This window comes from Dromaius novaehollandiae, chromosome Z (genome assembly GCF_036370855.1).
Source record: "Dromaius novaehollandiae isolate bDroNov1 chromosome Z, bDroNov1.hap1, whole genome shotgun sequence".
NCBI lineage: Eukaryota > Metazoa > Chordata > Aves > Casuariiformes > Dromaiidae > Dromaius > Dromaius novaehollandiae.
Window position 1 is genome coordinate 56,566,789 of NC_088132.1, and position 14,926 is coordinate 56,581,714.

Genomic DNA, 14,926 nt, shown 5'->3' on the forward strand with positions numbered 1-14,926 from the left:
CCTGAAGCAGAGTATTGCTGCTCTGCATTGTTAGGCTTGTATTTGCAGCAGCAAGACAACAAAACGATGACTTCCAGAGTTAGTTTAAACATAGTTAGGTTTGTTTCAAGTTGTTGGTTTTTAGAACACTTAGAGCTTTGTGAAACATAAAGGGCAAGGAAGAGTGTGGCCAGGGCAAGTAAGAGAAGCCAGCTCGTTTGTAGTGCTTTGGAAGCATCTCAGAAATGCTTATACGTGCATATTTGTTTTGGTGTTCCCAGAGGAATGTGAAAATAGCCTTATTCCTGGTAAATTTCACTCTTCAGGCAGCCAAGAAATCGGCATGTGTCTCTTACGAATAGCAGTATAATTTATATATTTGTGTTACTCTGCATGGTTTTCAAATATCAATATAAATTTTTCTACAAGAGTATAAGAAGAAAAAAGATTTAAAAATAATTTATAACTCTGTAAAAGATCACCTCATATCTGCTCTGCAGTTGGTTCTTGCCCCTTAGTAAACTAGGGGGAAAAGGCAATGAAATACTCAGGCAACTGTGGTGCCACCAGCACTGTTTGCATGCCCGCCTTGTCTTTGGTGCAGAATACTTCTGCAGTTCAGTACTTCACTACATGGAGTTTAACAAATAGGTCTGATTGTCATGAACTCATGATTTTATCGCATCTTTGTTTTTTGAAATCTTATTTCTGGATTTCTAAGACTACTGAGAATCACAGCTTTTATTGCTAGTTTTCAGGATAAGAGAGAAGACTTTGGAAACATGACCCATGTGTATTCTGAGAGAACACATAAAAATTACCTACTGTTCATACTTAAAGTCAGTGTTTTGTAGCCAGTGTTACAATATTTCTTTCATCTAAGATTTTCTGGTTTTGAACACTTTTGACTAGAGCAGTCCTGTGGATCTAAGAAGGCCTAAATATTACGCTAAGGGTTTTTTTCACCGTGCTGAGAATTGTTCAGAACATTTTACTACCTTAGGCAAGAAATAAGGAGGGGAGACTAAGGTATGATAGTAGCAGAATGAGACCAGCTCCCTTCTTTACCCTCCTTTTGTTACTTCTTCCACTTATCCCTGATTTTAAGCATAAAGTCTCCTATTAGACACTGAAGAACAAGGTCTCAGCTTCCTCTGTGCTTCTGAAAGAGCTTGGGAGAGGGCACAGCCACTATTTTAAAGTAAATAGTAGTAGTTTGGCATTGCCAGTATTTTATGGAAGCATTTTGTTTCTCCTTTATGGTATGAAGGAATAATTTCTCTCATTTTGCTCATGAAAAGATTCTGCCTCCTTTGGAATAAATATACTACATGACACAGGCTAGTTCAGCTGCTCTCCACTATGCTGCTCTGCTAATAAAAAGATGAGAGAGTCCCATGACTTGCCAGTTTTGTCAGCTGTACACACGAACTTCCAAAAACCTGAATGTGAGGTCAGAACTGATTTTAAGCTTTGAGCTGTCACTCCGTTGTGTGTGCACAGGCACCTATGAAGGCTGACGCAGGCCTGGTAATTGTTTGCCTTGTAAACTGCTGCGTATTTCCCAGGTACCGCTGAGCTATAGCCGGAGTCTTTACTAGGTGAACATCAGAACTTTGTGAAATGTTTTTCCAGCCATTTCTGCTTGGAGATTTTAATCTTTGTTGTTGGCTGAAATAGTTAAAGCATGCTCAGTAGTTCACTTAGGTGGAGTAATATTACTGTACTTGCATTTAAAGTTCATACATACCATAATTGAATTCTTGGTGTTTCCCTGACCATTTTATCATATGTTTGTCCATACAATAAGCATACAGTAGGGATTTTATTTTTTTTAAGTTAACGTCTAATTTCCTTTGGATCTGTTGACGTCCGTTTCACCAGTGGCCATTTTAATGCAGTGTTCCTCTATCTCGTATGTATTTCCTAGCATCTGTCTGTTTACAAAATGTCATACTGATAGTCCTGTTTTCTTAGGCTGCTGAGCAGTGTTTTCATGGTGTGATTGTACTGTACTATGTTTATATTTTCCTACACGCTTTTCAAGTAATGCTTCAGACTCTACTTGATGGTAGTAACCTTGTGAAAATGACAGATACAGTGAACCATTTTGAAATCTGTTGCTAAGCTTTTTTAAAATTAAACCTATAAACTGTATGTATTCTAGGTGTTTCACGTGGTCCCAGCCCTGTCAGCCTTGGAAACCAGGACACCTTGCCTGTTGCAGTAGCCCTTACTGAATCTGTTAACGCCTACTTTAAAGGAGCAGATCCCACAAAGTTAGTTAAATAGTGAATTGTTTTGAATGTAACAAGTTACAGTAAGAAAATACACTGTTTATACTTCAAATATTCGGGGGGAAAAATACATACAGTAGAAGGGGGATTCACAGCTTTTCCCCCCACTCGTGTTAGTGACAGCAATAGCTCATAGCTCTTTATTGGCCTCCATACCACTAGGAATTAGTATATCCCTGCTGTACAAGAACATAGTCAATTTGTAGAAATAAACTGCTGATGAAAATGAGAAGGGATTTTATCATTGTTCAGGTAGGTGCTATATGTAAATCCAGGCATCTGAAAGCACCTCATTCACTCTCTCACATCCCTTGCTATGCAAATTAGGCCTTGCCTAAGCATAGCTGTGCCGTGTTTTCACAGCCTGAAAAATATCCACCAAAACTACTGTATGCTTAGCCAGCTAAACTTTTTTATTTACATACAATTTCATCTGACTTTCAAGTTGAAAGTGATAGTACATTGTCACAGTGCCATATTACTCTCATTGAAAGTTAATTTTATGTTTTAAATTCTGCTCAGATTCTGAAAGTACAATGATTTGCTTTAAAATGAGTATTAAAAATAGGCAGTTATGCCTTGCAATAAAACTGATGTCCTCATTCTCTTCTAGATGTATTGTGAAGATCACTGGTGATATGACAGTATCATTCCCAAGTGGAATTATTAAAGTCTTCACCAGCAACCCATCCCCAGCTGTGCTGTGCTTCAGGGTAAAAAACACAAGCAAGCTAGAGCAGATTCTTCCAAATGCACAACTTGTATACAGGTTTTGTATTTTTTTTTATGTAATTGTAAACCACGTGAGTTATAAAATGTGAATTGTTGTATGCTTAAATCAGAATTCTCTACAGTCTTGTCAAATTGCTTATATATAACTATTAACTTGATTCCATGAACTAATCTTTTCTCGCTCAGTTTCTCTCCGTTGCCACTTTTAAAAAATCTCAGTGATGACTGGACTTGAAACTAGTACTGAATATAACAGGAGACATAAAAATAGTTTGGAAATGTAGCAGTGTTTTTTACATGCAATTTATAAATGAAATGGTTTTATAAACAACTTGTTTAAAACATTTTTTCTAATCAAACAAGCTGTAGGAACAAACAACATAACTAATTACAGATACAGAGAAAAACTAGATGTCAAAACTAGGACACTCTTACATTGTCATATGGATTCTTTATACAGGAGTAATGATAGTAAGATTAAATGATGAAATAACAGCCTTAAATGGAGCACAAGTAATAAGAGCTAGGCCTAATCTTATTTGTCACTTACTAGTGTATTTTTTAAGCTGTATCATTTTTACAGTAGATCAGATCCATTGTGTAACTAAATATCTCAAGTGTATAGCAGCATGCTTTGGAGAATTCTTAAGAAACAAAGACATGGATTTGGTAGAGTAATTGTTTAAATTGTAACATTTGGACACCTTTTCAAAAAAATAAAAACAATAAAGTCAAGTTGTAATTATTAGCAGAGATCTATTTCAGCTGAGCAGGTTCTATTGCATTTAGTGGAGAAATCATTTGAAAACCAGTTAAACTTCTCAGTGCTGCATTTCTAAAATACTGACATAACTGAGCCATATGCATCTGTTCTTCTGTATTTATAAATTTCATTTTAATGATTCATACTTAATGTTTCAGCATGCAAAACTATTTATCACTTTCTGACATAACAGAGTTTATAACTGAAATGTTAGCAGAGCCTTATCTGTGTGAATTATACTGAAAAAGTATATTGTGGAAAAATGAATGAAAAATACATGTGGGAAAACATGTTTTCCACAAAAATGTGAAAAACATACGCTGAAAAAGTGTATTGTGGAAAAATGTGAAAATGGCTAGTATTCTTGTCTGAGTAACATTTCACCTTTAATTACAAAGGATACAGTAATGGATATTTAAGTAGTTAAACTCACATGGTAATAATTTGACTTTTCATCAAATACTGCCAGTGCTATCATTTGCTCAGCATTCATAGAGATGAAAGGTTTTAAAGGGAGTGATACGTGTGGAGATGATAGAATTTCTGATTTGGATTGAACTTGGATGCAGAGCAGCAGGAGGATTTTAATGCTGTTTTCATTTATTTAAGTTGTGGAAACCCCCATAGTGATAAGTAAGTGTTCATCTATGTATTTTACTACAAATGGAAATAGCATGAATCACAACATAGTATTGAGAACCAAACTCTTAAGTAAACTGCACAGGCTGCTGGTATGCAAGTCACTGTTCTAGGGCGTTCAAACCACTGAGATAGGATTTACTATGTGCCAGGTGCTAGTGGTCACCTTCCCTCTGCACGCACACTCGGCAGGCCTCCTTAGGGATGTAGGTCTTCACTGTATCCACAGATGTTCAGTGGAGCTTTGTGATTCTTAAGTGATTTGAACTTTGTTTCTGAATCGCTTTTCTTAAAAGCTTCACCCTTAAAATAAGCCTGATGCAACCAGTGCTGAAAATATTCTCAATCTGCAAAACATCCTTTCATGCTCCAATAGCTCAAAACCAGGATTCTTCATGTGCACTCTTAAATACATACAGAAATGATATGATAAATTGTAACTAAGATTGAATGTATCTATCACTAATTTGAGACACAGTTGTTTATAATAATTTGAAAATTGCTTTCAGTTGAAAAAATGCAGAAAGCTTAGACTTTACAAATATGTGAAGGTATAGAAACAGGCATACAGCACAAATCTTAATTCAGTACATTAATAATGTTATGCCATAATCAAAACTGATTATGATTTTACAACTTATTCTAAACGGGGTAATATTCCTTTTCAAAGTCTCCTTTCAGCCTCTCCTCCCACACATCCTCATGACACCTGTTTGTATTAAAAAATTGTTTTATTGAATGTAAAATCCAGATGAAGCATTAATTGCATCTGGTGATGCAGATCATCACTGGAGGAAGCTGACTGTTCCATGACCTGGAAGGAAATTTCTACCAGATACAATAAGCAGTTAATTTGCCTTAATACTTAGACAGGTACAGTTATGTGTTATAGAGCATTAGAACAAATTCTTGTTTGAAATAGTGAAGAACTGGAAAAGAGCTAGGATTAATTTTAGGCAGCCAATATAATGAAACTCAGTGTTGCAGTCTGATTACTGTCTTTTTCTGTGTAGTGATCAATCACAAAGTGACTCCAGTACTAAGGATTTCTGGATGAACATGCAAGCTATAACTGTCTACCTCAAGAAACTATCAGAGCAGAATCCATCTGCGTCCTATTATAATGTGGATGTTTTAAAGTATCAGGTAAATACTTTTTTTCCTTTTGGAATTTTTTAAGAACTCTGATATATTCATTTTTATACAGAAATTACAAAAATTGTTCTTTACTTGCTACCGTGAAGATGAACTGTCATCCCGCAGCTGGGTGATGCTGGGTATGTCACTGTTTCCAACCCGCAGGGTCTGCCCAAGCTTTGTGTATATTCCTGTTGCACCTTCTCATCACTCCCTTGGAGTCATGACTTGTTTCACCTTGCTCACACTTCACTCCATGTGTGCAAGCTTCTAACATTGCTTCTTTAGGTATTTGTTAGCAAAGTGAAACTTTACACTGAATTTAAAGGCATTTATTTGAGTTTGTCATTGTGTAATTTTTGAGGAAAAGACAGACTCACCCCAAAGGGAGGACGGGGATTTGCTAGGCCTGCTTTGAGATGGTTCAACTGCTGAATCCACCATCTCTAAATCAAAAAAACAAAAGAACCTAGACAGTGAAGCTGTTAATGTCATCATAGTTTTCCACATCCTCCCAATATAGCATAAAATCTTGACATACTGAATATATAAAAAGAGTAGTAGGTACATGGAGAATTCCTGAGGAAGGTGGAAGGAACACAGGACGTTTCCTTGGATTGCAGAAACGAGTATTGTGAGAGAATGAGATTTATTTGAGAACGTCAGTGGTGGGGGAGAATGAGGCATTGGCATGCAGAAGCCCTGGCAGATGGAAGCAGTTCTGGCCTGGCAAGGAAGGGGGCCCTGGGCTGCAGCAGGTTCCTCAGGCAGATTAGCAGGATTGTAGAGGTGCAGGAGGCAGTAGCACAAGCTCAGCTACAGAAGCAGCAGCACCCAACCCTCCTGCAGCGGGAAGATATTGCTTTTAATAGGTAAGAAAGAATTGTTTTGCTGGCTTCCTAGCAAACGACAGGTATTGCCCTCTGCTGTTTACTCTTTGGGCAGTTGAATTGCTATGGCACACAACAGCTAAGGATAGTCATTTTGACCTAGGAATGTTTCTTGTGTGAAGAGGAACATAAGACAAAAAGTTACTTTGATTTAAGAAAGCCAGGACAGGAAGGAGCCTCACAGGCCCAAGGGAGGTTAAATTTTTTTTTTATTTTAATTTAAAACTAAAAAGAAAAAAGCAGGAATTACTTTAGCCTACAGCAATTTTTAGAATTCTGAGATTAAAGGCTCAGAAGCTAGTCATTCTCTTGATCTTCTGTCAGTATTTAGGATTATGCTCGTTACCATCATTCCGTAATTCTGCCCAAAAGTAGAGAGATGTTAATTAAGCTGCTTTCAATGGTTTACTCTTTTACAGGTATCTTCAAATGGCATCCAGTCCACTCCATTGAATCTTGCAACTTACTGGAAATGTAATGCTAGCACTACTGATGTGAGAGTGGATTATAAATACAACCCCGAGTCTATGACTGTGCCCAGTACGCTGTCTAACGTACAGGTTGTGGTACCAGTAGATGGAGGAGTAACAAACATGCAATCACTTCCACCTGCAAAATGGTATTATCAATACTTTTATTACTTCAAATTCACGTTAGTGTATTTATTAGGGTTACAGACAGCCTGAAAAATCTCACTAGAAGAAAGAGCTAATATTTTTTTCTCCTGATAAAATACATAGTATTAGATATCTGGGACACTGTTTTGGTCCAAAACAGATCACATACAGTTGATTTATATAAACTAAAATAAGTCTATATGCGCCCATTCCAACCTGTATAATAATACAAGCCCTTATGAAGTTTTCAAGGTTTCTTTTCTTTGGGCCAATAGACAAGGAGGTATTTTTAATAACATGATTTGAAATCAAAATCTCTTAACACTTAAAAATGTGTGCATATGGTTTGTCAGAAAAAGCAGAAGAAATGCAGTTCTTAAAAACATTTCTTGATCATTTTAACTTAAATACTAGCTTCTAACTTAACTTGTTTTATAAGAAAACTGAGTAACAGAAGAGCTCTCCATAAACCAGGTAGCACTGGCACATGATTCAAGAGTCATGCTGACTGACTCACAGCTCCCTGCCACCACTGTCTAAGCCTGCAGGCCACTTAAAGCAACACCTGAAAGTGAGATACAGGTCTCGGAGGTACAGCCAGGAGTCTCACATAGATGACAGCAATCACCACTGCTCCCCCTCATGCCGCCTTCATGAAGATGCAACCTTCAGCCTGGTTCCAGGGCATTGGCACATCCTTACTCTGTGAGACCAGAGAGGTTTTTGAGTTGTGGAGCACTAACTTAGGCTTGGGACAGTGTTAGCTGTATAAAGAGGCGGTGAGTACATCTGAGCTCCGCTCTAAGCTCAGGTGCAAGGCAGATACACCTTTATGTTCTCCTGTTTGCTTTGTTTAGTTTTTCACACGCTAGTTTAACCAGTTTAAACAACTGTTTAAAGAACTGTTAAGTAGTTAAAGTGATAAAGTATTTTTATAAACCTCCATTTAGAGATGTAACTTACACACACATGGTCTGTAAGTTACTGGTGTAAATCTAGGGAATTAATACTCTAAAAATTGGTACTTACAACTAACCTAGCTTTCTCTTACAGGAATGCAGACCAGATGAAAGCTTATTGGAAAATATCTAGCATTTCAGAAAAGTCTGAGAATGGAGGCAAGTTTCATTCTTTGTTTTTTTGTACAGAAAAATGGTAACAGTAAAAATGTAATCATTTTAGCCTCCGTTGTCTCATGCCTGCTGACACTTCTTCCCATGCTCTGTCCTGTTTGCCAGTTCACCATCTTCTCAATGAAATTTCTCCTGAGAGATTCCATTCACAGTGAGACATCAAAAAATACAATTAGTTTATTAATTATAAAAGGAGAAATAGTGAAACTACTTGAAAGCTATTTAGTAGCTGTAAAATAGGACTTAGACCGGTTAAGGAAATTATTGCATCAATGCTATTTAGAAATAAGCAGTTATTCAGAGAAAAATACATTTAATACCTGTTTTTCCACACAGTCTGACAATCAAGGTAGAGACAGGTGAGCAGAAGAACTGTTAAAAAGAACTGTTAAAAAATCACCAAAAACTCTGTGCTGAGACAGGCTTAGCTGTAGATGATGCCTGACCAACATTTTGAGGGTCTTTGTTTTGACCATATACTACTCTCAAAAAATGGATCTGTGTACATCTGCCCAAAATGGTAATTCCTAGCATTTTCTAAGGTACCAATAGTTGTCCTCTGCACAGCTGCCCTTCCCTGAGGTCCAGTTGATGTCATAGCTCTTCTAGAAAAACATTGCATCTGCTAAGACTAAAGTAGAAAAGCAAGGCTAAAAAGGAGGCACCTCATCCACAAATCTTCTGTGGAGAAAAGGGCTCATGGGGTAAGGAAAAGACCGTTAGCCCTGTTACGACTTTAGTGAAAGACATTATCGAAGCACAGGTTTGCTTGTAAATATGATGGGTTTCATACAGGAACCAGAAGCCTGGAAAGTTAAAAGCCTCTTCCAATGCTGCAAATCCCCCCTACCCTGCAACAAAGCCTAGAAAACTATTGGACAAGGAACAAAAGGGGCAGAGAGTCAGTTATTCCAACAAAATCATGGGGAATTCAATCTGGCAGGTTACTGCTGTAGTCTGGTACATTTTATCAATCACTGACCTCACGGTTCTTTGCCCTCTGTCTTCCATTATTACTGTGTAGGGACATCCTTTTCTTTTTTCCTTTTCCAAACTGGAGCTTTTCTTAAAAAACCCCCGCATATATACATATATACATATATATATACATATACATATACATATATATTATATATATATATATACACACACATGCGTGTGTACACACACACACACACACACGAATGCAGCCAGCTGAAGAGTTGCTGCACACCTGTAGAGCTGCATAAACTAGGCTGCCAGTGATGCAGATCACATCTCGTGTACAAGCAGTTATGTGCAAGCAGGCTTGCATATATCCCACCACTTCTGCTCTATTCTCTTCTCACCATCTTTCACCTCATTTTCTTTGGGCATAAATATTTAGTAATCAAGACCCAACATTAGGAGGAAGTAATACTCTGCCAGTCTTAACACCTGTGGAAGCAAAGGGACAAGTTAGAGAAATATTGTTAATAGAAAGATGCATGTCTTGAAGTCCTCTTTATTCTAGCCTGCAGGGTGGTAAAATATGTTTTTAAAACAAAGAACCAACATACTTACAGTGCAAAAAAAGTTCTGATTTACCCAAACCGACAGACCTATTGGAAGAAATGAAATTGCTCTTAAGCCAAATTTATCAAGAACAAGCTACTGCATAAAACATTTTAATCCATTAATTCCTGCATTTTCCCCAATAACATTTCAGTTACTAAATTTCTTAGTCATTTAATAGTTCCTATCAGCTAGTAATAGCAAGGTGTTTTAAGGAAGTACAAATACTTGACTTTTACTATTCCATTACTAATTACTCAAATCTCGTACTTTTTTCCACACCTTATAGTGCAAGAACAAAACAATTGTTTGGAACTAGAAAAAAGGGAGCAGTGACAACTTTCTTTTAATTTAGATTTGCCTTCGTTTAACTACAGAAGTATATTTAAAGTAATTTTGAACTGTTGCTACTTCATGATGGCTCTGAAGTCAACTTTGCCAGTTTATAAAGATCAACTGAAGGTTTTGGAAAAATGTATTTAATCAGGCTTGTCTTTATCAGAAAAATAAGTAAGAATTTCTTTCTACTGGGTGCCTTACTGTTTAGATGCATTTCTTCTAATGGAGCTGGTTTTGTTCATGTAGATTCATCTAGACGGATCGTAACATTTAAATACTCTGATGTGCTTTCAGATCCACTAATGAAAAGTGCAACCTAACAGATAGGTGGCATTAAACACAGACCAGCAAGCATACACAATAATTATAGGGCCCAATCAAGTATTTCATGTAATAAAATAAGAGACTACCAGGCTGTCTGGTATACTTATTCTTCTAAGAGTATAATCTTGTAGAAATGTATACTACTTTTCACTAAATCTTTTTTAAGTCCTTGTCTTAGGCAGAGTATCAGGAAAAAAAATGTGCTCTCATCTCTTATGGAAATTTATGTAGGCCTGCCTGTAGCAGCAGATATTAAAGATATCATGTTAGTTTTACTTCTTACTATTACTATTTAAACTTTAGGAGACTGTCTTGCAAAACAACCAGCCTTTCAGTTTTGTTGTTTTTATAGGTTCTGGATCCCTCAGGGCAAAATTTGAACTTTCAGAAGGACCCAGTAAACCAGCAACACTTGCAGTGCAATTCATTAGTGAAGGAAGCACCCTTTCAGGAGTAGATGTAGAGCTAGCAGGCACTGGCTATCGGCTTTCCCTGCTCAAGAAGAGATTTGCCACTGGTAAGACACTGACATGCTTATGTATTCAAATTAATATAATTTATTCTGTAGCACCATATTATTAAATACGAAAATGTAAAATAAGTGATACATAAATAGCTATTCTTCCTTAAAATATGGCTGAAAACTGTTTCACAGTATTTTGTTTTTCCATAGTTAATGAAACTGTTCCCAGGAAAATACTGACAAAATCTGGTTTCTCTACTGACTGTAAAAAAACTACCTTTATTTTTCAGGACGGTATATGGCAGACTGCTGATGAACCTGTGAAAGTCATTGGATCAAAGGAGTGCAAGTAGCTCACTCTGCCCTCTCTACTTTTCAAACACTATTTTAACATGCATTAATTTTTAAATTTTTTACTTACTTTGAGGCTGACTACAGAACAGAAAATGCACTTTTAAAAGTCATTTTGCAAACTTTTTATTACTTTATAATAGCACTGAAGTGAACTTCAACACTGTCTGTAAATGATCAACTGCAATATTTGGGAGAATTTGTTAAAATTTTAGTAAATTTATATAGATTAAATCAAAATAGTAATCATTAGTTCTAATGAAAGTATGAAATTGTATGTTATACTGTAAACGTAAACCTAAAAATGTAGAAGAGCAAGCAAGAAATATTTGAGCTTTCCATAAGTAATACTCAGTCATTTTTCAGATTCTTTAACTGCCAATGTTTAAAGAAAACAAAGGCAAAATCTCACAAAATTCTTCCATTTACTCAATGTGCCATAAAACTGGTTGAGTTAGAGATGTATAAAAAAAACTTGATGCCCATGTATCATATATTAATAACATGTAAGTTGTTTTACATAGGGGATTTTTTTTCCTAAGTGCAATGTGTTGCAAAATTGCAAAAGACAGAAGAGATTTACTTCTGCAGTTAGTAAACTTTATGGGCGTTGTGATTGTTTGAATTAATGCTGTAGATTTAATTTATTTTTATATGAATTGCATAACGTTTGTGCCTTTAAAAAAAAACAAAACTGTGCCTATCCAGTTTGTTATTCATGTGCCTCACTTCCTTTTTCAGAGTTTGGCTCTTCCATAAAAGAAAGCATGGTGTTTGTATAATACATACAACTTTTATAAAAATTCCTGTGACTGGGATTTAGAAGGGAAATTTATGATAACTGGAGATTGTTTCATCAGAGGTTAAAAAGGCTGAATTACTTCCTCATGGGGTAATTGCAATAAATGCAGCCATAGTAAAGGGAGACGCATCATACAAGACTTTGAAACTTCAATATAGTAACTTTAACGTCACCAAAGATGAGAATCCTGAAAAATCACAGAAGACTAGTAATATCAAACTTTTAAAAGCAAACAGCATTTCCCTTCACTCTGACTGTAAGTCTTTGGAGCTTACGTGCTTTTGGGGTTGTGTGATGTGAATGTAAATGTAGTACTTTGGGAGGAATAGCATTTTAGAAAAGTATGTTTTGGCAGCAGGATGACAAGTACTGCCATTTGTATTAATTTAAATTTTATCTATAACCATCAAGTTAATTATTTGTATTGTCATCTATCTGCTTTCCACAGCCTAAGCACAAGGAAGTGACACATTGGTAACATTTTTTAAAGCAAGTCACTAATTTAGAAAGTCTTTTATGTATTTGTACTATTATTTTTTCAGTGCAGAAATCAAAAGTATTGGGGCAAAACAATCTAATAACCTCTAAATGGGAATTTTATATTACCATTCTGAGGACCAGTATCTATTTCAAATTCTCTATTAAAACAACAAAACTTGCTTGAACTAATTCATACAAAACCAGTAATGAATCGGGCTGTTGAAGCTTTACAAAAAAAAAAAAAAAGCTTTGTAGAGGCTATGTAAATTCTAATGTACACCATACACTTTGGCAGATGAGATTTCCATTGTTAGCACTAAGCACATGCTGTACTGTAGATCTGACTGGAAGAGTACGTACGGCTCTTAATTTGCTAATCTTTTTGAATGGTGAAAATAACGTTTCTAACTCATAAAATGGTACAGTCTTTACTGGAATCTTAATTGTAATCTGCTTTGCAATCAAACTGTGTTTAACACGGCAACATCTTATTTCTGAAAACCCAAAACTATATTATTGTTTCTAATCAAGTATTACTTTCATTTCTAAGTTAAATGAAGTAGTTATGTTTCAGCACTTTTAAACTAGCCTTCATTCAGGTGATTAAACATACATTTGCATTGGGTGCAGGTTACAATTTTGAAGCCATACAAGTTTATATAAACTTTTTGTAAAGAAAGTCAAAAACAATGTAAAAAGTACATGTAGCTATCTGATGAAAAAAATGTATGTAGCAAGCTGGTTCTTGCTTGTGTATACAGCAATATCATTTGTAGCTGCCTCCTCTTAAGAAAATTAACTTGTAAACACAACTCTAAAGGATCTGAATTTTTATGGATTGTTACTACATCAGACTGTAAATTAGAACATACAAGTTTATCTTACAAAATTGTAAATACTTCTGATTTTTCATAAAATGTAAATTTTAAAGAATTTTGCACCCATAATAAACATGTAATATATAATTTAAATACTGACTTATATTGCTTATACTTTTGAAATCAGTGCCACAGAGCTTCCAGGCAATAAGATAATAGAACAAAAATATCCCTGTATTGAATATTTTTAAAGTGCTAATTGATTTGCAAGTGATAAGTGGTGGCAGAGATAACATGAATTGTTTTATATATTTTAAAAGTACCACAGAAGATCAGTGGGAAGATGATTTCTGCAAAGACTCGTAACTTCACTAAACTGGTATGCCTAACTAGTAAGTTAAATTAGGCAGAACTGCAGTTCTGCCTATCTGAAAAATCTTGATTTTGTAGACATTAGCTAGCTTCTAGCTGCTTTCTCTAAATTTCATTATGCTATGAAATGCTATATATTCCCTAACTTTATAAGCATATCTATTTTGCACACAGGAAAAAAATCATTAGCAAGATTAAAGTAATTTTTTCTTATTCCTTATGTTCCATCAGTCCAAAAAGAATACATTACTTAAGTACTACTTTGACAGTCTATGCCAAAAGTGTCAGCCTAGAACATTCTTTCCAAGCTGCAAGCACAGAAACAAAAGTTGAAATTTGACAAATACATATTTGAACCAGTTTGCTTCCCACTAATCCCACAGACTCTACAGTTTAACAAGCCATAACTTATTAAACTGACCTTCTCAGCTGGCTGAGTATCATTTCAGTAAGTACCATTCTTGTCATGCTGGAAAATGATAGTCCAAGGCTTTGATTCTTGTCTACTACTGTAAGGCAGGAATGCAGAACATGGGAGGTGCCTACCTGTGTCAGACCAAAGGGTGCCCCTAGCCCAGGGCTCCGTCTCACCAATGGCAGAAGACAAGACCCCCGTAAGGAGAGCTCACCACCATTTTCCCTCCCCTCACCCAGCACCCTTGGTTACTGGTTAGGGATATAAGAGGGTAGGACTCTGCTCAGGCCTTCTAGTATTCATTTAACGTAGTGCCTGCTGTGCGTATTTTGGCCATACTCACTCAGAAATCACAGCTCACGCACCCAAGTAACGCTTGACCTTTGTTATTGTAAGCCAGTGCCCATGCACTACTTGCAACTACTAAAAACTGGATTCATACTGTTCCAGCAGGTCTGTCATTATCTGAATAGATTATCAGTTAGCTTTTCAGGGGTAATCAACTACCTCTATCACTGCCAAATAATACTTATGTAGGGTATTTGAAGGAGCTAAAATATTTGATTATCAACTCCAACAGCGTGGGAGTAACAAATGTGGTGGGTTTTGTCATCTGACTATAAAGAAAAGTCTTCCATCATGCCAAAAAGCATTACATTTCAAGTCAAGTCTTGCATGTTTGAGAGGCTTAAGATAGGCATCTTAGTATCTGTGTACTTTTTGTTTTCTTGGAATTACTTACATAATTGGTTTCCATTTCAGCTGTCATGAAAGGGCAATTTTACTTTAGAGCATGCAAGGAAAAAGGTAACTCAGGAATCCTCCAAGGATAGACTAAGCCA

The 14,926-nt window shown here is 36.1% G+C and overlaps 1 protein-coding gene and 1 long non-coding RNA gene across 4 annotated transcripts in view; one reads left to right on the forward strand and one right to left on the reverse strand.

Annotated features, from left to right (window-relative positions):
- The window catches only part of LOC112988720 (F-BAR domain only protein 2), an 86,551-nt gene extending 73,101 nt beyond the window's left edge, over positions 1 to 13,450 (forward strand). For all 3 annotated transcript variants that reach the window (XM_064501920.1, XM_064501922.1, XM_064501923.1), the window contains exons 20-26: positions 2,147 to 2,258; positions 2,890 to 3,045; positions 5,424 to 5,556; positions 6,857 to 7,056; positions 8,108 to 8,172; positions 10,736 to 10,900; positions 11,137 to 13,450. In XM_064501920.1, the coding sequence (XP_064357990.1) occupies positions 2,147 to 2,258; positions 2,890 to 3,045; positions 5,424 to 5,556; positions 6,857 to 7,056; positions 8,108 to 8,172; positions 10,736 to 10,900; positions 11,137 to 11,159 (854 nt within the window). In that variant the 3' untranslated portion in view covers positions 11,160 to 13,450. The remainder of the gene's footprint in view (positions 1 to 2,146; positions 2,259 to 2,889; positions 3,046 to 5,423; positions 5,557 to 6,856; positions 7,057 to 8,107; positions 8,173 to 10,735; positions 10,901 to 11,136) is intronic.
- Positions 7,055 to 14,288, reverse strand: LOC112987021 (uncharacterized). The gene is made up of 3 exons (XR_003260168.2): positions 14,091 to 14,288; positions 9,730 to 9,767; positions 7,055 to 7,757 (listed from the first exon to the last, which is right to left on the reverse strand). It is a non-coding gene; the product is annotated as an uncharacterized LOC112987021 (long non-coding RNA).
- Between the last annotated feature and the right edge of the window lie 638 nt (positions 14,289 to 14,926).